Source organism: Corvus brachyrhynchos, unplaced genomic scaffold (assembly GCF_000691975.1).
Source record: "Corvus brachyrhynchos isolate BGI_N302 unplaced genomic scaffold, ASM69197v1 scaffold136, whole genome shotgun sequence".
NCBI classification, from domain to species: domain Eukaryota; kingdom Metazoa; phylum Chordata; class Aves; order Passeriformes; family Corvidae; genus Corvus; species Corvus brachyrhynchos.
This window is the reverse complement of record NW_008239080.1, coordinates 899,098-923,874: the sequence shown is the minus strand read 5'-3', so window position 1 is coordinate 923,874 and position 24,777 is coordinate 899,098. Positions and strand designations below refer to the sequence as shown.

Here is a 24,777-nt window from a genome sequence, read left to right as displayed (position 1 = left end):
TCATGATGCTGTTAAAATACACAGGCTGTGGCTGGCAGGTGGTAGTTACGCCCGAACCTAGGCAAGGTTTTGTTCCAGAAGAAGCTGGAGATATTTGCTACATTCAGTGGTGAGGCAGCAGGGAAGGCAGTGCACAGGGGGATGCACTCACAGCAGCCGGGGTTGCTAAGCACACAGCCTGCTATGCCGCTAAGCAGGCAGAACCCAGCACAGCCATTAAGTCTGGAAGAGGCTGAGTATTTAATAAGCTGCATGCTACCATGCATTTACATAGCTTAAGTTGTAGTAAAGCCCTAGCAGGAAAGGGTCAAAAGTGCAGGGCTCGAGGGCTAGAGCCCACGCAGACCGCATCGTAACCCATCCTGTCCTCAGCAGAAAAGAACTTAGGGAGGAACCACAAGAAAACAGCCTCATTCCAACCAAGGAGAACTTTAAAGGCCAAAAGGCAAGAATTTAAAAAATGTAAATTTAAAAAATAATTGAAATTATAGCACATGTGACCAGGTCTGGTAAAACTCAATTACACAGAGGTTGCAGAGTATCTACATGCCCCCAATAAACCAAGCGTAAGGAGTGCAGTGGAAAGGAAAATGAGATTCACGTCCTTTGTGGTTTACACATCTAAAACAAAATGACTGTATGCTCACCCTGTGTGCTCTTAAGACTCTTTCATGTGAATCATTTGACACTTATTTATTTCCCAGTATGCATATTTAACTATTTCCCTGGGCATCACCTTCACCCTGAAACTGACAGAGACCGGAGTCCTGTTTCAGGCAGTGACTCCCTGCAGCAAGTTCTCTGTCCTCTCTATTCCCTCCCTCATTAGCAAAGGCTGTTTCAATACAGAGCTACTGACTTTGGACAGGACAGCCCATGTCTGATTTCACTTCCTTTAGCATAGTCACAGACTTCAGTGACTGTGCTTTTTGCTTTTCATTTATACTGACGTAGCTGAGATTGAAATCTGTCCCACAGCAAATATTTATCAGAGCATATCAAAGGAAAAGCAGACCAGAAGAGAAACAAGCACAACAGTGAGTGCCATTAAACTTTGCCAAGTTAGATTTCAAAGTCAATGGAAACCACCCCAGAGACACAGAGCTAAAATGTAGGACAAAATAGAACACTGAAAAAAAAAGTTTCCAAACACTGGTGTCCTACAGAACAAGTTTTGATTACTTGTAAATTGCAAAGATTATGAAGCAAAAGCTCCACAGAACTAAGAATATGTGAACAATGTCAATGGTCACTGCCCTGGTGCTTTTGTTAACATCTTTGCTTTGATATGTAGACCCATTGCAGCTATCTGTGCAGGTCAGGGACCCTTCCTACAGAGTACTAAGAAAGTAATGGGACAACATCCACAACTGGCTTTCTAAATGATATAAAATAACGGGATGCGCCACTTTAATTAGATAATTAAACTGTTTCTGCTTTGCTAGATGCCAAGGACACCCAGTTTCTTGGCAACAGACCTCTAATTTTCTTTCTTTGATATCCAGGTCACAGCCATTTGGATTAGAGGCTCATTTCCAGCAGCAGTGCACAGCAGGGGCACACAGCTTCCTGTCCTGCTGTTGGTATCCCCCCTAAGTTCAGCATCTTGCAACTACATTTATAAAAGCTGTTAAATGCTAAAGTCCTTATAAAGGGTAGTTTCTCAATATTCACAAAAATTCACAAAAAAAAGACATTTAATATCATATTAAATACATATTAAAGTAATATGTAAGCATATTAAAAAATTAGGCAGTCCTGTGCAACACCAGCAACCTCTTACATCATCCACAACAAAATGTAACCCTGTTCTAGCTAAAGAACATGACTGAAAGTGTTAAAGCAAGAGAGAGGAAAACTCTTCCATCCCCAGCTCTCAAGCTTCTTTGAAAATAGGGTCTACCACATCCCTGACCATTTGCTATCATTCCCCCTTATGAGGGAGAGGAACACTGTGCTAGAAGAGGTCTACCTGCTATCCAGATTAGGTGAGGAAATCACATACCCTTACTGAGTGTTGGTCAGCTACCTGGAAGAAAAGCACGTAGCTCTGAATGCCCGTACCAGTGCTTTGCCTGAGCTGACATCATTTGAACTGTGGAGCAAACTACAGCCTGAAGATTATCAAATGTCATCAATCCATATGTCAGGCACAGTAAGTCAGGCACAGTTAGTCATTCCCAGCCCCACATGAACTGTAAAGGTATAACTGATGCCTAAAGATTTTTTAGCTTTTTCATGTATTTGTAGCTTTGTAGATTTTTAATTTATAGTTGTATGGTTTCTAGTATTTTTTCTTGCAGTTTCTCACATTTTAGAATAATAAGCTAACTCTAACTAATTTCATATCCATGAAATTCTGTTTAGTCTTATTCTTAGGAAGAGAATTTCTGACAAGAACATCTGGTTTTCCACCAGAACTTAACAGACATAACAAATAGGGCAAGGAAGCCCCTGGACCAGCTCCAAGGGGCTGACCCAAGGGTGGGTTACTGGGGCAACTGATCTCCTACTGGATGTACCTGCTAGATATACTAATTAATTTACCTTATAAAAATTGTAGAAATCCTTTATCACACATGTGGGTAGCCATTTCTGTGCACCTGAAAGCTTTCATTGAAGACCTGCTTTTTATCAGTTGCAAGTTTTTGTCTTTTGATTTTAGTCAACCTAGCAGCCCATGCATATTTTTGAAAACCAGACACTTTTTAAAGGAAAGGACTATAGAGCACGGTACCAAGGGGTGGGTTAGACAGAACAAATCATACAGAGCAGATGGTAGTCACAGTGCTTAACGCACTGTTGGAAGGTGCCCAGCTACTCTACTTAGGAGTGACAGAAGAACCTATAGAGGATAATGACTTTGTCAAGTGCCAGCAATTTATTACATCGTATTCCTGAGAACAGCTGAGGTGAATTAACCACAGTAGCCGTCTACTACTCCTTCTGACATGCCTGAGATCCTGTCTGTAGTGCTGCTGAGGTTGCTGGTGCCTTTTGGGTCAATGTGAACTTGTTCAAAGCTAACTCAAAGCCAACTGGCAGAGTTAGCGTAGCACCAAACCCTCGCCAATAAACCACCCAGCAGGCGTATCAGCTTATGCTTGCTGCTACACTAACCCTCACTTGGGTTTTGGTCAGCTTGGAGTGTGACCAGAACAGAAAATGTTGACACACACACACACAGAGCTTTACAAAGAAGGTACGCCAGGTGTTACCACAGTACCAGGTAAACATGCCTCCCTCCAGCTACTTCAAGCAAAGGTTATGAGGAATGTGCCTTCTATGCACTCTTTCATCTGACAAAGGCAGTATATATGACAAGATATTTGTATTCTTGTGTACAGCCTACATCCATGCCTATATGCATCACCATTTATTTTTCATTAAAAAACCCCCATTGAGCAATTTCATGAAAATAATGCTGCAAAGTGAATTTTGGCTGAACTCAAAGAGATTATTTTTCTCTTGCTTGTCCTGAATTTTATCTTCCACTAGGGACAGGTGAGGTAAACAAAGCAGATTGCTGATGACAAATATTTTGGATGTATTTTGGAAATGAAGGGGTTTTTTTCACCCCCAGAGAACAGCCTGGTCCTGTAGGATTGGTATTTCATGCACAGAAGGGGAAATGAATTAATTTTTACTCAAAAGAAGACCACTTTTTTCTAGCAATGAGCCTGTCAGAAATACTGTTAGTTTTATGAACTTCTGATGATCAGGTAGCCGCCATTTTCAACATGATCTTCTGTTGAACAAAGTGCATGAAGTGCACGTGTCATCTTCTCTTGAACCATAGCTGTCCATACCCAATCATCTGCAACATCCAAGAAATCACGGATCAAAGTAGAGAGCAAGTTAAGACAGTCTTGGCAACCTTACTATTCTGTATGTGCCAACTCAGTAATACAGCTTATTGTAGCTGGGATACAGGTATGAGTAGTTTCAAACCATGATTTAAGATTTTTGTTAGGTTCATTTGGACTATCTTGTAAAGGAAGCATTCCACAGAAAGATGGCACGCAAGAGAAGACCTAGTCACCAGCTGAAATCCATGAAATTATTACAGTTCTTAACACAAAAAAATTATATGTTTGAGAGTCAGAAAATAAAAAAGGAATTTTCCTTTTAAAAATACAAAATCTTAATGAAGAAAATATATTCAAAATAGTGTAGAACATCAATTTATTTTAAAAAGAAAATCTCTGCAGACAATGTTTCAGACTTCACACAAGGAACTTGTTAACAGGCAGTTTTATATGTTTTAGTACAACTTGCTTTGATCTCTTTCAGATAATTATTTTTCCAGCAATCAGCACCTCTATCTCACATTTTGTCTTGAAAGGTGCCTATCACCTTTGGATTTGAATAGTAAAGATTGCTGTTATTTTTTATTGAGATCATGACCTTCTTTATTACTACCTCAGATACTACATCAATAGCATCTTTCCTTTAACTGTCCACATACAGTTTGAAATACTGTAGCCTACTGTGTTGTGGTTTATGGTCTGATGTCAATGAATGTAATTAGAGCTCCTCAGCATCACCTTTCCCTTCTCTGGAGAAAGTTACTTTCTTTACTTCATTATATCCTGTGACAGTTACCTCAAGCCTGTGACATGTCTTAACTCTTCGCTGCTCTTTGGTGGTATTTCACTGACAGTTAGCAAGCTGTTATTATGAGATGGCTTCTCAAAAGACTCTGGATTTTCAAAATTCAGCTTTTAATTAACAGGTATTATCTCTCAAATCATCCTGGCAGCAGTCTCTGAGAATGGATGTGAAAAGGAGTTCCTCTAATACTGAAATTCAGACTCCCTTTAATGTAAAATTAAGGCATGCTAACCAAGGAACCTACTGACCACTCTCTTTCTTATCTAAGAAAGGAGGATCTGACTTCACAAAGGTATTAAAAGACTACACGTACATACATACATGTCCACTAAAGAACTATGTCCAGATTTTGTTTTGACTGTAAATGTGGTAATGCTTGTGAATCAAAAGATCTTTCAGAAAGACAAAATCAGCTGTCATTGTCCTCCAGCAAAAACTGGAGATCTTCATTCTTCTCCATCAGTCAACTTTCTTCATTCTTAGAATCCCTCCCTTTCAGATGCAAGTGCTTCATCAACAGATTTTATATGCTTCTCCCCAGCATAAATCCCATAATGCAGGTTGTCATCCTTTATAGTAGCCCAGGACATTTGTTTGGTGGAAAACCTTGCTGCCCACTCTCCTGCCTTGTTGACAACAATGACACCCCCCAAGCCCCCAACTCGTGTCTTCATGTAGTCTAATGCAGTGTCTGCTGCCACCTCTGGTGACATTCCTGAAAAGAAAAACAAAATCACTTCATGGTATCTGTCCTGACAGTTTTAAAATCCCCTTCAAATTTCACCCCTCCCCATGGACCCAGTCAAATCTAATTTCTCTTCCAACTGAATCAGCAAGCAATTTCCAGTCAAACAAAGGAAGCATATTTAGAAAGGCTCTGGACAGTTGTGAAGAGCTGTGGTGGTGTGGTACTGCTCCAAGTATTTATTTACATAGCTTCAGATTTTGATTCAGTTTCTGTGTTTAATACAAATTAATTCACATGTTCAAGACCACCATTTCTTATTCCATCATTTGACAGGAAAAAAATGTACATCTGCAAGGTTTTCATCAAAGGTTTGTCACAAGCTAGGTCTAAAGCATTTACAATTTGAAAAAACACACATCAAAACAATCAAATTTCAGTCATCATCTCTGTTCTAATTCCACTGGCTGCAACAGAGCTCAAAGTACGTACCTCACATTGTCATAATTTATCAAAAGCAGACATCAGCCTGACTCTTACTGAAACTTCTGAAACCATCAGGCAAAATGAGGTCTCAATGTACTAGACATCAGACAAAGGACCAGCGATACAACTTTAGCTTCTCGTATCAAGCTGATTCGTATTAACAGGAGTATTTTCTAAATAAATCAAATTCAGTATGTACATCATACACACAGACCTGTAACAGCTGCAAAATATTTGTTCACTACGAGTTTAAATACATGTTCAGGAATGCAGCTGGCCTGGCCTAATTACCCTAAGATATATATACCCTCAGTAATGTTATGCAGCTTAGGTTATAGAACAAAAACTGACCTTCATGCTTTCCCTGCAAATTTTGAGTTAAAACCAAATAAAACCAGGAGAGTCAGAATTATTCACAGCCCTGGTGACTGACAGGATAAAGCTCCTTATGCTTACGCATGGGTGGCACTGTGACTATTCAAGTCAGTGGCACTGTCTTCAAAGGGTCAGTATTGCACTGTTTGATTTTTCACCGAGACAACAGCTGCCACCATAAGACTAAAATTCCAACAGCTGTTAAGACTGGCAAAGCAATTCACTCCTGAAATACAGAAGTAAATTTTGCAGCATTTGTCCAAAAGAAGATATTTAGTATGTAAATACTGGATAGCTGAACAGAATTATGAGGGCTCTATAGTTGCTCTTACGTGTGCAACTTCAGCTCACTGTTCAAGGACTCAAAAAGTTGTAATAACTTGAGGGCTTGTTTTCAGTGCCTTCATGGAAACATGTTGGGAGGAGGGGCCAGGGGGAATCTAACTGCTGACGTGTTTGCCTGGCAGCTGAGTTACACTTCTGGGCAGGATGAATGAAGGTAAAGCAAGCATGGGCAAGGTGTACAAGTGCAAACTAATGAGACATGAACACGTGTGGGTTCATTTTCTTTTTCTCTCTTTCCAATAAACTTTTTAATTTGAGACTCATTTGACTTTCAAACTGATTAATCACAAGCCAGATAACTGCTATCGGTGCGTAAGTCTTGCAATGCAGTTAACTTCAAGCCAGAGGAGAAACTGGTTTACACAGTTTAGGCAAGAGCTTAAAGAGCTGTTCACAATTTGAATACTTAGGGACATAATTTAGAGAGTAAAGGGAGAGGATAAAGTGTTAAAAGCTTTGGGAAATAATCTGTAGGTTGTATTTTATGCTGAAACTGTCACATCAGCTATGAGATTTAGAGAAATGCACCCATTATATGCATTATATATGCATGTATATGCTCTATAAAGCACAACAAAAATATTCTCAGCTGTTACTTGTCTCTCTACTTACTGCTTCTTCAACAAAAATGTAAATTGAGTATTTTCCAACTATTTCCAGTTTGGTTGATCTCAAAGCAAGTTACACTGTACTGCCCCAAAGCTACAGCTTTCTAAAAATAATGGTGATATCTATATTAATGATTCTTGAACTGCATGCAACACAAGTATGTTGTCTGGCTATCTTTACAGGCTGTAACATAATCAAGGGTTTAGATGACAGACTAAGTCACAAAGGTAAAGCTCCAAAGGGTCATCCCACAGTCAGATTGTATTACAGTCACACAAGACATACTGTGTCAGCTGTTTACCACATACCCGCCCAGTCATTTTAGTACATTTTCCAAAACAAAATGTAAATTGAAATCATAGTTAAAAAGTCTCAAAAATACTTTCTGTTGCTGTAATCAGAGTTGTTACAATAAAGAGCTTTACAATTTATTAGAAAGGCAAGATCCCATACTCTCTTATTTCAGCTCCAGTTATCTAGCCCTCCCTCACTGCTCCCTTAAATATATCTTATTTTTACTTGTTTTCTATTTCTTGTTCACAGAATTTTAGTTTATAATCGGGAAAACTGATTAAAGAGAACTTCAATTAAACAAAGCAGACAGTAATGTCTTTCCATGTACACTGATCTAAAGCACAATTCAGTATCAGGCAGCAGAGATAATTCTGTTCACTTCAGCTATTTTAGCTTTATTAATAATTTAATACTTTGTTTTCTTTTTAAAGAGCTGACCCATCCACACACCCCTGAGAGCAACTCTTCTGACAACTGTTCTAGGATGATTGTACATATATACACTGAAACCTGTGATTAGGCAACATTTCCTATCCTCATTATTTCAGCTTACAGGAAGTTTGGAACATACCTTGCTCCATGTGATAGAGGATCAGTCGGGCTAAGACCACTTTCATAATGCTCTCCCCATGTCCTGTGGTTGAAGTGGCACCAGAATGGTTGTCAGCATAACCTCCACTTCCTTTTCAGAGGGAAAAAAAAGACAGAAGGCAATATTCTGCAATACGATTTAAAAGCCCTGCACTGTTTAAAATAGATACCGAACATTTCTTCCTAAAGGTCCATTAGCTCTGTGCATTTCTGGGACCAAAGTGTCAGTAATGCTTCTTTCTCATTTCTGCCTCAATTTGAAAAGTAAAATATATGAAAGAGATCAACAACAGTTGGAGCAAGTCGGTTGCCAAGCTGAGAGAGAAGACTAGTGATCTGTTTGTGTACAAGAGACAGAAGCAGGCCAGCACTCCAAAGGAACGGGCAAAAATATTTTCCAGAACAGCAAGGGAGGGTATACTGAGAATCAGCAAGATAGGGCTGGGATGCAGAATGCCAGGTCACATCAACTGAGAAGATATGAAGGAAGATCTAGTGAGGACACTGGTAAGCTGACCAGCTTGAGGGGAACTTACCCTCCACAGCATGTAAGAGATGTGAAGAGCATGGGCTCTAGTAAAACTTCACAAAGCACCCCTGAAGAATCTCCCAAGTCCTCACCACAAGCAGAGTGCTTCTTCTGTTGAATTCCCCTTCCCCCCTTTTTCTTTTCTCCCATCCTTGTTTTGCTGGCACATTCCACACCCTGTTCTCCACCAAGCTTCTGCTTGCTCAATACCCGTATTTCTAGCACATCTCCTAAGAAAAATATTTCCCAGGAGCTAGAATGAAACATACCACAGCATTATAAACAAGGTACTGGGGGAGGGGAAAGACGCCTCAGAAGAGCAATGGAAGTTTCTCCCCTTCTGTACTTTCTTGATCAGATCAGACCCTTTTAATGGACTCAGAGTAATGTGGAAAACCACTACCATATTAAGTCAATGCCCCCTTACCAAAGCCTCTGATGTTTAAAAGCACAGCTGGCATTTCTGCAGATGCCTAGTGAGACTCAAAGTTGCAAGCAATATGCTCAACAGCGCCCAGTTTCACTTGTCCTTCACAAACCCACGTCCCAAACAATAAGAATGCTGAACATGATCTACACAGGAGGAGGGTATTTGCAGTCAGAAGGCTGCAGCCAGAAACAAAACTGAAAACCATAGTGAAAATGCAGAGGATACCAAAGTGTTAGCAACTTTGTATGCAAAAGAAAGACAGTTTATGATAATCATATACTGCCAACAGCAATGCTATTTGAGTTTGGAACATGTTTTACTAAAAAGAATTATTTTCCAAATCCCAGCTGTATGGTAGAACCCTGAAGCAATCAAATGGCAAGTCTGTTTCATGAGAGGAAGAAGTCTGTTGAAAGGATTTCAAGTGTCTCTTTATACATGGATAAGAGATCTCTTAAAATATTTCCTTTATTCCACACCACACCTATTAGGTTCTGAGACAGTCTTATCAGGGCTCTCTTAAGAACAGGAATTTACTCAAAGTTGCTAGTCACTTTATAATTCTCGCTCACTGATGCAACAAGTAGTAATTGCAATTACACCTACTTCCTTAAATATCACAGAAACAGCATCTTAATATGGAGCAGGCTACATTTTTTGACTTAGTGGAAATCACAGCCATAAAAAAAAGAGAGCTTTATCAGAATCAACAGGAAGGAAACACAGGTGTTAGCATTGAAGAAAGGACAGAAAAAGCAAACTGCCATCCCCATTTTCCACACAGAACTCCCAATTTTTTCTTGCAAATCTCCATGCTGTAAGGAGCTTTAGCTTTGATACATTTGAATGTTAAACCTCCATTTCAGATGGACTAGTATTTATGTTTTGTTTCACTAATGAAAAGGAGAATGCATAATACTTTTTTTCTTTCTTTATATGAGACACCTCCAAAAAGTGAAAGGCAAGGTCCCACACCCCATACCTATGCATGCTGTGTCACCAACACGGCCAATCAGTTTATTAGAGAGTCCTCCCGTGGATGTTGCACAAGCTACGTTGCCTTCACTGTCTATAGCAACAGCACCGACTGTTCCAAGGTCTCTGCCAAGAAAAACAGTTCACAAAATTAGACAGAATTAAAGCATACCTGCCAAAGCACGTTGCCTTTATTTCCCAGGTAGCTTTAAAGAAGATTTCTACAACAGAATTACTCCTCATCATAAAGCTATTTTTGCCATGCTTCTCATTACAAAAATAACAAGAAACATGCAACAATTCTCACAAGATTTTTATTTAATCAAGTCGAAAACACTTTTCTTAAAAAATCTTTTCCCCATGACTTGTTTACTTTCATAGCATGGAAACTTGGGGATGAAAAAAAACCCACAAAACAAAAGCACACAGGGCAGAAATACTTCTAGTCATTATAGCTCTGGAGTAGTTTTTTGGCTGACACACAAACTGACACACAACTTTCCCCTAAATGGCAACTCGAAGATGCAACAATTGGCTCCACTGTCTCAACAGGAGGTTAACCGGAATTATTAATGACAATGCACGTAAATGAGTGAATACAGAAAGGACAGTAATGTTATGCATGCACTGAATCATTTCCTTCCTGGTCCTCCTCTTTCCTTTTCCTTACTCCCCCCTTTATGTTTGAATGCTATTAAAAAAAAAAAAACCACCAAAACCAACTTATTTATTTGCCTTTCAACTAGTATTGCTCACAATGCATCATTAAGACATATTTTAGTCTTTGTACTCTGTAGCTACATAATCTTGAGGTTTAAATCGCTTGGGCAGTAGACTGCTGAAACTGCACATTGGTTTAAAAATCTTCGTGCACTGAAGAAAACAAAAGTCTCAACTATTGCTTTATTTCTTCAACACAAACAAGTCATATACAATAGCCTGCTCAAAATATACATGTGTAGTCGTGTATGGAGAAAAAAAAGCCTGTCGTGACTTACTGTAACAGTTGCTGCACTGAGAAGCGAGACATTACTGAGAAGCAACAGTTTAAATATCCACATATTCCAGTCTTAGCAATTCACGTAGGAACATAAACCAGTATGTGACTAGGAGAGTTACACCAAACCCCAAAAATATTCTAAATCCCTCCACACAGGAAAATGTAACTATCCTTCAAGGAACTACCCAACAGGCAACTGGAAAAGGAATACCTTTTGAATTTGCCTGACCACTGGTGACAGTTTCTCTATAGCTCTGCAAAACCTAAGCTAATTAAGTCAGACTAAGTCTTTGTGTACCATGAAACCCACAGTCAGGTTCTCAGAGACCCAACTTCCTGTTCCCTCCTGCTTATGTAAAATATCATACTGTCAGTCCCTACACTTCATTCACAGGAATTCAAAGTTGACTGATGAATCACAGGACTTATAAGCTGCTCTGACATTTATATAGAGACGGACCTCATCTCAAACTGATATGATGGTGCAGATGGGCTTCCCACCCATCCATCTGTTACAAATGATTTGCCGAAAAGAACATTAGTAAATTCAGTACTCGCTTGCACATTCCTGTAGCACCCTTCAACCAACTAAAGTTAGATCCTCCTGAGAAATTAAGAAAGGTGTATCCAGATGTCCATTTTCTTAGGTAAGTATTTACCTTAAGCAACTGTGAAAATAAAAGCACACATGACACAGGCAGTAATTACCTGTTTTGGTATGAGAGCACAACCGGCAATAAATAGCAAAGTGAATGTGTCCAACACACCTCATCTGCAGTGGAGCAAACAGACAACTACACTTGATTTCTTACTGTCCCTTTTTTACTGCTTCAGTGTAACCTCTCCTTTGATCAGCTTCAGAACAAATGCAAAGAAGATATAAATAAATTTTTTTGCATGGCTAGTTGACTCCAGAACATTAACAAGGCAGACAAAACTGCTATCAAATTATAACCATCCCTCTATTTTTAGTTATTGACAGTAGCAAGAACCTCAATAGGTACCTGTGGTATACCAGAAGATGCTATTAGGGACCTTTTTCAATCAAGAATTATTCCTATATACTGCATATACTGTGATACAGAATGTATTATTTGGATTTGTTCATTCCCTTTTGTCTAAATCTTTCATTATCCAATACCCATGAGTGACATGTACTTATACTATCCTCATTCAACTAATGAGATACCTGCTATTTTGTCTCTCAGCCCTGCATCGGTAGTAGGGTTTTCTGTTTATTGCTGCCAGGGTCCTTGTTAGTTAATACCTCCTTGAGTTACTCTTGCAGTGTGATTCACACTGGGGCTAGGACCCCATTTACTACCTTACAGCCAGACTCAACTCCCTTTCTGTGGGATTCTCAGGCAAACTCTGGAAATTCTTAACATGGGTATTGCCAGAGTCTTTGGAGTGAGAGACTGCAGATAAATCGAATCATGCCTTGTTCTTGGCAGAAGGTGTGCAAGATGGAATGTTGTACATGCAGTGGAATCCAAAGCTTTCAGCATAAATGAATTCAGGCTTCTAACCAGCAGAGGAGAAAGGTATCTCTTATGAAGACACCAGACTTTACCTGCGAAGCCTACGAAACCCCAGGGTTTCCAACACTGTGAGGATCAGGGGACTGGAAGTAAAATATACACCAACCTTCAAATTCCCAGTATGATCTGGTATTATGTTGCCTCTGACTAATACTACTTCACCTTCTGTCTGTTCGCCTCAGGCAAGTTTCTGCATAATCACTGTGGACATAACAGGGAAAAAGAACATTCCACATGTGATACAGAATGAAATGGGTCTGCATTAAAAAAGACCTGTTTCCAACTTTGTGAATTTGTGCTGATGTTTTGGTTTTCAGAAAAAGAACAGCATGGCCAAGACAAGAAAAAGTCTTCAGCTTTTCAGAAATACACAAGCTTTTTATTATCAGATATTCCAGAACAAGGCCGTGCTGAAATGGAAGATGCCTAACACTGAAAGGAACAAATCTCTCACCTTTTTCCTGACATGGTTTTTAAAACACCAAACATTATCCATTATTTAGGTATAAATCCAGGAATTTCCAAAGCTCATCAATTCTATTCTAGAAAACTTTAACAACAACAATATTTTTAAACACTAGGCACAAGGAAAAAAAAAAAAAAAAAAAAAAAAAAAGATGCAGTTATGAGGAATGAATGAAGACTTAGATGCCATGCTATTCCAACTAGTATTTTCAAGAGAACAAAGTGGTGGCTACACCATCCTCAAAATTCTTTGTAATGAATGATAATACCACACAGTCCTTGGACAGACCACGAATCAAAAGGAGACTTCTGCTGGATACAAGACGAACTACGACCAAGACCTTAAGGTCAAGGAACAATGTCACTTTGTTTACAAGACCACATTTACGCTTGTCTCATTACTTTGTTTTTCCTTCTAGTGATTTACTGAAAGTAACACATAAGTTGTAGTTCACAGTCTCATTCATAGACTTTATTAATTAAAGAAATGGAAGAAATGGAAGAGATTTCCTCTTTTGATCTAAAAAATTCTCTACTCCTGCCATTATTCCTATTTCACAAAACATATGAACAGCACATAATACAGCATTTATGTAATATAACACAGTGTCTTCCTGCACCACAGCCATGGACGTACAAATGGAAGCTCAAAACAATTTAGTGTTTATGCCTACCTCACAGGCACAGAAAACATTTTTGACACCTGGTATTTTTCATTCCTTTACTGCCCATCTCACCTTCCTCTCTACTTCATATGAGACTGGGTTGTTTTCCAAGTGATACTCATTTTGCTGTTGGGCAATACCATCCAGCAGCATCTCTCTTCCCACCCACCTTTAAACGTCTCGGTCATTGTTCTTCATTCCTTTTCATAACCAAAAGCCACAACCACACTCGGAAGGAATTACTGGTCAAAGTCTGATGTTGTTTAACTACCTAATCCAATTTAAAGACAAATCTGATCATCTCCTTAACCAAGATCAGCTTTCTTAGGTTTTTGGGGTTTTCTTTATGAACTTGTTTTAGTATGTGCACTAGAGATTTTTTAAAATCAGTTCCTCCACAGAAAAAACTATACTAAATGATACCTGCTGTTTGTTAAAGCTACTCTATGCACTTCTGTAACTGACAATTTTAAGAGTAATAACAAGATCTAACTTTATCCTCCAATAAAGCCACAAAACCTGTGCTATTGTCAAAGTGACCAATAATCTTAAGCAGCAACAAGTTTGATCAATTTTCTTCCAGTCCTTTAAGCTTAAGCAAATTCATTGAAAGCTTGGTTTTCTACTGCTTTCAATGAAGACATACTGTAAAGACTGTATCAAACCATGTAACATTTGGAATACAAGCCTTCAAGGTTTGCATTTATTTGTTTGGGGTTTTTGTTTTTCTTTGTTGCTTTGTTTGTTTGGGGGTTTTAGGTTTCTTATGAGGTTTTTTTTGTAACCAGAGAGTACAAATTAATTTACCCAAATTTAAAAATAAAATATATTTTACCTACTTCTGAAACTCTTCAGGGTTGGAATCTGGCTCAAGGTTCTTCTTCCATCTCTCCCGGGATCTCTCAGTTATGAGTTTCTCCCCTGGAATCTCAGGAATACCCATGGCCTTAGCAAACAGGTGTGCACCATGGTCAGTCAGCAGCATATGCTTCGTCTGCAGAAAGACAAGAGATTCATTGACAATTCTTGTTGTGTCTTCTACTGAGCAGTTTTGTATAACCATTAGTTTTAGAAGTATCCACACAAAGAAAATTCCAAATTTTGTTTTTAAAACTTCTACATTTCTGTCCATATCCCCTTCCACTATAGCTGAAAAAGCTTTCAGCTCTCCAAACCACAAAGTTTAACCACCTAGAAAAGAAGGTAGAAAAGGATTGTATCTATCTATTTAATGCTTCCTATAATGGGAGAAGAAAAATTGGTAAATTTGTTCTTTAGCTAATTTGTATGCTACTTTTTTGAACTGTTTCAAATGAATCACCAAATTACTTCATAACTATTTTGTCCAGTTAATGAAGAGATCTAGAAGGCTTTTACTCAAAAAAATTCTAAATAAATTCCTGTTTAAAGGCATTACACCTAGTAAAATAACCACAAAATGTAAATAGCATGCAACTAAATTGTTTCTTAACATCAGCTGAACAATTTTAAGTATTTCCTTTAATAAGCTGCTATTCTTATTAACTCAGAATTTCAAATTTAAGAACAGAATACTTTCTAATGGATTTGACCAAAAAATGTTTGCTCTCTGCTAACAGTACTTGAAAGTTCTATTTTGATTCCTTTATTTACAAAGCACTTCAAATCAGATTTTAATTCAACAATCTTAGTTAATTCCATGCTTCAAAGTCTGTAGAGCTTGGTTAATTCACATTTTAGAGAACTATGCCGGATAAATTTGTTTAATTAATCCTTACACTTTAGTAGTAGCTCTGAAATCTGATTTTTTTTTTAATGTGTCAAAAAGTAAGCAGCAGCTTCTCTTACAATTACATGGCTGTTAATTGCTCATCAGAGCCTGGGAAGGTATTAGAGAAGGGATGGTCTGACCATACAGCACGGAACAATTTCAGAGCAGAGCACCTAACCTACAGCAAGCCTTTATGTCCATGCAGCAGCACAGCACACAGGACCCAGCTGAGGTCCAAAAAGAACCATGTGATGCTGGAGGCAGCAGGCCTGCAGAGCCTTGCAAAGCACCCACGTGGCACATTCCCAGCTCTCAGCCAGAAGCAAGGATGGCAGAGGTTGGGTATTTCTGTACCATGCTACATTCTGCAGGACAGTTACAGTCTCAAAGCTTCAGGTTAAGATGTTGCAGACCATCAGCTTCTATTGATTTCTAAACAAAGACAAGTAATCACTACCATGACCAATGCAGAGCACTGCACTGTTTTAAAGGACTCCAGACAAACCTCTTCCCAAATCAGAGACAATGATCTCTACTTAAGCCTATTATAGCCTCTGCACTAAGCCCTCTGGACAGTGACGAAGGACTACACTTTAGAACCATTTCTGATGTTGCAGCCCCGATATCAAACCCTTTTGAAAATTTAAATGCCTTTTTAATAATCTTTAATTCATGAGAGTATAGCTTTAGGGAATGATACTAAGGGTGCCCAGGAAGATGGCCCCTGTACATGTGAAAGCCTTACAATGCTGAGTGCTGCTACCATGTCACCAGATGATGTCAGACCTACCTATTTCTAACAAGCTAATGAGCAGCGTTCTTTGACTTGAAAGCCAACTTCTTTGTGCAATACTGCCCCCCTCTGCCACTACCACTAACCCCGGAGAAGCACACAATACAATATTTAAAACAGTTTTGGTTTTTTTTTGTGGGTGTGGGTTTTTCTGTTGCTTAGTGTGTTTTCGTAGGAAATTTGAAATTTGCTTTTGTCTTGATCTGTACCAGAAGGCTGTGTCCTCCATCACTTGCTTTCTTCAGCAATTAAGACTATATCATCATTTAAATAAGTTTTTTAAAAATAAAATTTTATTATAAAAAGATGGAAGTTATTTCTAAAAAGTTTTCAAAGGGTTCCATCCCATATGCAAGTTTGGATAACATATGCACCTTCCTAGGCTACACAAACAAGAACATTTGCATACTGATAAATAAGCTTCTATGACAAGACTTTATGTTTGGAGGGCTTTTTTTCCTTCTTTTTCACTCCTCACTGAAAAGAAGATGTCTTAAGGTGATTTTTGTTACCCTCTTCAACAGATGTTGTCAATCAAAAGAACTGGTAGAACACTGTCAAACAATGCAAAAGCTTATTTTTCTGTCTCATTCTTCCAGTTTCATTAATATGTTTGCCAATATAAAGTGCCTACTTTTTCTGGAAGACATTTACATAAAGTAATCCAAAAGGACAAAAAAACGGTTCAAGAGATCTTGGGAATAAACAACAAATTCCAGCACTTTTAGTTAATTTCACTGGAAATGGGGAAAACACACCAAATTTCTGCCTGGCCTAAAATTCAGACCATCAAAGTTCATTCTTTAACAATTCTGGCAGCGCAGAGCACAGAAAAAACCTGGCCCTTTGCCTCGAGAAGTCTGTGTTCTAAGCTAAATTCTCCTTTGTCTAATGTAAAGTCCTGCAGAATAACAGTAGGGGAAAACATACACAGCTTACGTATACCAATGAATTAGTGCTCTAATGTTCATGAGAAGCCCAGCTAATGAAGTGCTGGAGCTGAGAAGGGTCACATGCCCCATATTAAAAAAAAAAAAAAAAAAAAAAAAAAAGATTTCAATGTATCATTCTATTTTTGTTCAATACAAACAGGAATAATTCAACAGAAATTTAACTGCTTTTTCAAGAATGTGTTACATGAGTTAATGTACTAAGTCTTCCACTCCTGGAAGCTCCTGTGATCAACAGCACAGTAAATAATGAATGAAAATTATTTCAGTGCCCTCTTTTTTTCTGCTCCACGAATCTGGACAAGTTTGAGCCCAGTGGGAAAGTGACAGCACAAAAGGACAAATGTGTTGCAACAACAACCTAGAGGAGCTACTCTGGCCACCAGATGGAGCCCACACTGTTTCATAATAGGCTGGAAATATAATTACAAGCAGACGTGCAGGGTGGTTTTGGTTGGTTTGTTTGTTTTTGGAAGCTGCATGTTTCAAAATTCCTTATGGCATTGAGGCATCTCAAAACCACTGGGAAATACGCATGCAGACTTAAGACCCCAGGAAAACTACCCTTATTACCCACAAGTCAGACAGTTAAAAATGTTTTTAATTAAGCACAGTACAACAAAACCCAGTATGAAATGTACTGTGAAATACCCTAGGTTGGTGTCCCAAAATTCCTGTCCAAGATGAACAGACAGGCAACAATGAACTGAAGAGCAACATCAGTGATATTCCCATTTATGGGAGATGGAGAAGCGCAGAAACTCATCTCAAGATACATCAAGAAATTCAGGCCAACATTTACATTTGAAATTTATCATCATCTACACAGATTTTTTTGTATCTTGGTAAAGAGTAATACCTTTACCACAAAATGTCACGGTGTTAGGGCTATACCACTATACTTGGTCCTGAACAGTAGAATTTTATTATTCCATCACAAATTTAGCCTCAATACCTCTGAACACCAGAAGCAACAGGCAATGACAAGAAGGACCTTGCAATAGACAAGACAGACAGAGGAGAGGGCTTTCCGTTTGTTGGTTTGGGGTTTTTGTTTGATTTTGAAACACACTTTGGAAAGTTACATTCTCAAAATACAACAGTTGTTTTGACCTTATTCTTGTTACTCAAATGGGATTTTTTTTCATGAACAAGACAACAAAGAAAATAAATCAGTGATTCTGTAATGTGACGTGAACAACGGGCATTAAAATAAGTTCTCTACAGAAGAAAATAAAACATTCACCTTAACATGCTAGAAACATCTCACCCCCAACCCTTCATCTATAGTCTCAAATTTATCTTGCGAAGTTGTCTATCACCTAGACTTATTTACTGATCTAGTTAATGACAAAATAAAATCCATATGAAGGAAAAAAACACTTATTCATCAACAGTTTTAAAACTGCTTTCTAGGAGACATCTATTTCACTGAAGTATTTATATTCAATATTTTAGTGATACGTTCTGATCTTAAAAGCAGAACTATCTTCCCGTTAAGGACACAAAAAAATTCTATCTGCTTTGGAAGCCATTGAGGACAACATAAATGTCAATCATCTTTATACCAAAACAGGTTTTGTTTCCTCAAAAGTCACTTTGAAAGGTTAAAGAAACATAAGTGTTCCTTGTTAATAAGTGTTTTTACAAATATGAACCTTTTCAACAATGGGGCAGCTGCACCAGTAGTCTGAAAATGTAAACTCCAAAAGACAGGACAAACTTTTTGATCACTGTCACAGCCTTGTAACACTAAAACAGACACAGATATCACACAAATCACTCCCATAGATCACATCACTGACATAGATCAGTTGCACTCTATCTGAAAAATAAGAGAAGTCTGCTGTGACAAATATTAGACTTCTTAGTGGAGTAGGGTGGGATTGATCTTATGTAGAAGGTCAAGTAGTATTTTATTGCCCTGATAAATTTGATTATCTTGGAAAATCGGTCAGCACCACATAGAGGTAATGTTATCTTCTACTGCTGGAGGACTACAACTGCACTGGTGCTACCACTTGATCAGGTCACAATGGAAAAGGCTTCCCAGAACAACATCGGAGTGTATTACATAGCCAAATATGTAACTGGGTCATTTAATTCAGCTTCATATCACTACAAAGTGAACAATGTATTACCTAATTTTAATCTTGCAAGATCAAGCACAAGACTCAGTGACAACAAAAAGCTCTTCAAAAACCAAGTGAAAAACAACAACAAAAAACCCCTTGAACACCAGCAGTGGAAATACAGGAGACCAACATGTATAGGTCAAGTTATATTTATAAAAAACAGCATTCTAAGGAAACATATCTCAAAACCCCTTAAAATAAGTGCCTCATTGTCATGACCATAGTTTCCAAACACTCCAATCCATTTCTCCTTTCCTTCCCGCTTTAAAGCACTACACAAATATCATCATTGAGGCGTATCAATACACAGGATTAAGTTCAAAGGAAAAAAAAAATGCTTCAAACTTTAGTAGATAATCAGCATACCTTTTCCATAACAAGTCGAGCAAGTTTTATTGGGTTTGCTATGCACTTAACTGCAGATACTGCGCCAGAGTCTAAATTCTTTCCATCCATGATAATGGCATCCATTTCTACTTCGCCTTTTTCATTTAGAACAGATCCACAACCTAAAGACAAAAAAAAAAAAACAAACTAAAATTAGAGGGCAAGAGAAAAAGAAGAAAGTCATTAAGAGCTAACCACCCAGGTGATTCAATTAGCTCTCAACAAGCAACCCTTCTCTTTCCCACTTTGCTGACTTACTGAAAGTATCTCCCACATACAAATAAAACAGCAGAAACACTGCTGAGTATAACCACAAAATCCAGCCATTAACAGAAGTCTCACAGAGTACATCTACTTTAAAATTGAGTTTTATTTTTTCATAAGATGAAAAACACACTTCCAATTCCATCCAAATGATATACTTGGTATTAAAGTTAAAATAACAAACCATCATGAACAGAATTCTTTATTCCCCAGATCGCTTTCAAGTGTACTAAATTATTTTACCTTTACAGTTCTTCCAAAGGATACAACACCACCCAAAGAAAAAGTATAGTGTTTGATCCTATCAACAGATTAACATCACACAGCACTCCAAGAAACTGCCAGAATTAATGGAGCAGAATAAAAGTGTCCCCTCACTACTGTAGGAAAAGCTTGAAATAACAAGTTCTTCCATTACCAAATTAAAACAGTAAATAAAGTATTTTAAAAAATAAAAATTAAGTAATAAAACGTCAAGTAGTTATTTTCTTCTATAATTATCAGTGCTATCACTAACCTAATTGAAAATTAATGACATATAAAATGAGACAATGCAAGTAGTGTGGTTTTTGTAAATAATGCCAATAATTGTATCACAGGGGAATAATAGGTTGTAAGTTATCAAGTGCACAAGCCTTGCTAATACAGATGGTGAAGACTAAACCTGAAAAGAAGTAAAAAGCCAAACCAAAACATGGCAGACTCACATGATAGCTCAGGTAAAAAGACCTGAGCATTGTACACAGCTCATCCAGTAGGGCTTTTCTCCTTTCTGTTAAACCAACATTAAAGTAGTCCAGAAGCCACTGTTAATAACTGACATAAGACTTCTATACCAATGTACTTCAGACCTGAATATATGAAATTAAATCCCCTGTAACAAGAGGCAGCTAAATCCTGTAATCCTCCTCTTGTAATCTCAGAAACTGCCCCTGCCACATACAGACACACCCCCAAAAGTTATTTTTTACCTGTCTCCAACTGCATAAATTATTCCAGAGTTCAGTCCTGCATCATTCATAATATGTTAATTTCTAGACTTTACTGATCTGTAAAGAGCTTACAGGTTAATAGCCTTGTGCCACCCACGTTAACATCATTCTTCTCCAGCTTTTCCTTACGCTGGTAAGGAATTGTTTTCTTAGCTAAACCCTGACATGCTCTTTTAACTTCCTTTGACAGGGTAGGCTTTTTGACCCATGAGCACAAAATTCCCACTAGAACTAGGGCAGGCCTTTCTCAAGTATCAGTGACCAGAACCATGATTTCAGGGGAAACTCAATGAGGCCCCTTCATCACTGCATTAAGAGTATCCTATGTCTACTGCACATGTCTCATAGGATACAGGTCAGGATTTTCTAAAATTTACTCAGCAGACAGTTTCTGTAATCAAAGGCAGCTTTCTAAAAAACTCTCCTTTTACAGCTGGTAAAGAGAGACAGGTGCCTTTTAAGAACAATTCATCCCACTTGCCATAGAATCATAGAAAGGCCTCGGTTGGAAAGGACCTTAAAGATCATCTAGTGCCAACCCCTTTCCATGGGCAGGGATGCCACCCACTAGATCACGTTGCTCAGCGCCTGATCCAACCTGGCCTTGGATGCTTGCAGGGATGGGGCATCCACAACTCCTACAGCTTCGAGAGCTGTATAACCAACTTTTCTCAGTCCACTAATCACCATGAAAGTCTCTACACCACAGCAAAGCTAGTTACTGAACTTCAAGTAATCTCAGGTAGGATTAATCCTTCCTTCTGTGGTTACAGACTGCCTTTTCACCTGCCTTCCAAAGCAATGGGTAGGGACTACCAGCCTCTGAGGCCATGGTATCCATTGGCAGCAGTGCTGAAAAAATAAGGTTTGTGGGTTACTTATTAAGCAAAGAACTGGGAAAACAAGAGAGAGACAACAGAAGACAGAAAATCTAAGGGGACACAAATAATGAACATGTCTGACATTAGCCAAGTCGCAGCTGGGATACTGAAATCTCTATCTGTGGATATATCTGTGGATACATTCCCTCTATCTGTGGATAGATAGATCTGTCTTCTGTCCTGCAAAGGCTGCATAGGAAAGTTTTTCAATAGAGTGTCAGTTCTTACACCTGGAGTACTCATGCCAAGCTGGTTCATACTACTAGCCAAAGAGATCACAAAGAAATACAACCAAGGCCACTTTCTCACCACAAGTAGAACTCGATGACTTTACTACATTGCACAAGTGACTAAAATGGTAATTTTATAGCTTCTGAGCCCTTGCACCAAGCCTACATCGAGACAACCCTACACAGCATGGCTACACCCTATCATTCAAAAAAGGACACAACTTCATTGTTCTGCCCATTCTTCCCCACCTTTATTGTTGTGTCTTAGCAGTGTCTGTGTTTGCCTAGCAAATATTACAGCAACACTGATTTTATCCTTTTATGAAGATAAATACTACACAGTGAGTTTTGAACAGCCACTCCAATCAGGGTCCTCTTCACATAGCTTTCAGCTCATTTCTGCCAGATTCCAAGAGCAGCTGTATCTAATAAGCATTAACACAATTAGATGTATCTGAAAGTAATAGACTACTTGCCACTTGGATCATCATAGTCAAACCTGAACAAAGGGTGAATGCTCAAGTCCAGTTAAGTAAGAGCCAAATGAGAGAACACCACCCTGATGCTAACTATATAAATGTACACTCTAAGTCTAACTTACACCTCTAAGTCCACTTCATGATTTCAGCTTGAATGCTCTAAAAATCAAAATGTTCAACCCAAGTCAATAACAAAACACTAAAAGTTTCATATTAAATAAAAGCTCTCCCTTGCTCTCGACTGCAAGGTGAGAAGGAACAAATGAACCTCTGCAAACTAACTGAGCACATAACTAATAGCTACATTATCTAAAACACTGAGCACCTACAGGTTTTTCATTCCATATTCATTCCTGACATACCATGGTAGGAGTGGGGAAATATTTTTCCTGAAATTCACCAAAAATAATAAATTTGAGGTCCTAAGAAGAGGAGAAAGTATTTGATTACTACCATTAACATTAATTCACATTACTGATTAGGAAATTCAGTTACGAACCCTTACTATAAAAAGGGATAGATTCATGACTCATATACCATTATTGGATTACTTCTGTAGTATTATTTATAAAATAACTAATTGCAAGCATTAATGAAGAGAAAAACCCCTAAAATCGCCAACATCAGTATTTCTGGGGCAATAGGTAAAGGTCGAGCCCTCAGGATTAAAAAAATGCTGCAAGGTATGTCCAAGTGCCTTGAAGATGCACATTAACTAAACACATATTCCATAAGAGTCCATGTCTTAAAACTGGATATACACAGCACAGTAACAGGAGAAGATTTACAGAAAAGTAAAACAGCACCACACAAATTAAATGGCAGATACATAACACTGAAGAATGGGAAAAGAGTAACTCATCTTTTTAAGGGTACTCATGAGAGACTACAGTACATACCATGCTGAGAAACCACCTATTTTGTGACACTAATATTTACTCCATGGCAATGTACATAAATCAATAATAATGCAATAATAATAATAATAATAATAATAATAATAATAATAATAATAATACAAGCTAGGATTTTTCAGAAGCATCAGGGCAAAACACTTGGAATACAATATGATTCTAAGTCCACTTATTTCCTAAAAAAATTACCTGCATTAAAATGAGGATCATCTTCCATTGACCGTACTGCCTCCTCAACTGCATCTACGGCACTGCCTCCCTGCTTCAGGACACTGTAACCTCGCAACGCAGCTCTGACAACACCAGCACGACATCCCTCTTCTCGTTCTTTGAAGATCCGGCCAGCTCCACCATGCACCACGATGACAGGCTTCATCCTGCCAAGTACCTCTTGAGGCTTTCAGCTGTGCACACAGGCCAGTTGATTGGAAAGAGGAGTCTTTAGCATGTGCTCCTTTCTACACGGAGAGAGGCTGCAGGTTAGGTAACACATATGGGTGGTTTGCCTGCCACAATTTTACCTTCTGGGAAGCCAAGTACTCCCATGGAGGAGTTCCTAATTCAGTCTGGATGAGTTGCACCAGGCAATTTAGTGCAACTTTGAGGCCAGCGCTGCTTTGAGGAAGGGCCCCTTTCAGGCTAAGTTGCTCTACAATCTTGTGGTTTAGTATGAACCCTGTCTGGTTTATTAACATGGAAACAAGCATTTAAGTAAGCCTTGAACCTGCTAACTGCTCTTTGTTTTAGATGGGTAGCCCTGTTGTCAGAGTACAGTAGTATCACCAGCAATAAAGAAAGGCAACTGACCCGACCCAAGTTAAAGGCTTACCCAGCTCAACCACCTGGATCCCAGACCTCTGATCTCTTGCAATACTTTGAACTTCGAGCAGGAAAACAAGGTGTTCATTCACACGCGGAAGCCAAACACCTCGTTGTTACTGCTCATGGCCTCCCGCGAGCAAAAGAGATTACTGCTAGGTGCTACATAGCCTTGGTGATGTAAATCACGGGTTCTGCTTCCAGAAAAAGGCAAAGAAGCAGCAGCCAACTCATCTCCCACTGAAATCTGGGGCACCTCACTGAGAAAACTCCCCTCGTGAAAAGTTTCTCGGGGACGGCTATTTTTGGAGGCTGTGAAGAATAGAATACAACAGCCTTTCCTCTCATCCTACAAGCAAACCCTTCGGACAGAGCCTCCCGCACTCCTCCGGTCCCTCGCACTGCTGCTGCCCCAGGGGCCACCGGCCGGGATGACAGCAGGCGGGGAGCAGAGAAAACCCCAGCCCGGGCCGCCGTGGGGAACAGCATCTCGTAAACGAGGCCGTTCAGCCTTTTATTTCAGCCAGCAGCTACGTTTTTCCCTTACTCAGCACAGGCTAACCCTGGCCCTAGACCCCC

The 24,777-nt window shown here is 38.8% G+C and overlaps 1 protein-coding gene across 1 annotated transcript; it reads right to left on the bottom strand.

The window, feature by feature from the left end:
- Positions 1 to 4,168: 4,168 nt before the first annotated feature.
- On the bottom strand, positions 4,169 to 24,702 carry ASRGL1 (asparaginase like 1). The gene is made up of 7 exons (XM_008637612.2): positions 24,209 to 24,702; positions 23,569 to 23,837; positions 19,599 to 19,741; positions 14,444 to 14,598; positions 9,941 to 10,059; positions 7,980 to 8,090; positions 4,169 to 5,329 (listed from the first exon to the last, which is right to left on the bottom strand). The coding sequence occupies exons 2-7, from the start codon at positions 23,753 to 23,755 to the stop codon at positions 5,094 to 5,096; spliced, it is 951 nt and encodes a 316-aa protein (XP_008635834.1). The 5' UTR covers positions 23,756 to 23,837; positions 24,209 to 24,702; the 3' UTR covers positions 4,169 to 5,093.
- Positions 24,703 to 24,777: the final 75 nt, after the last annotated feature.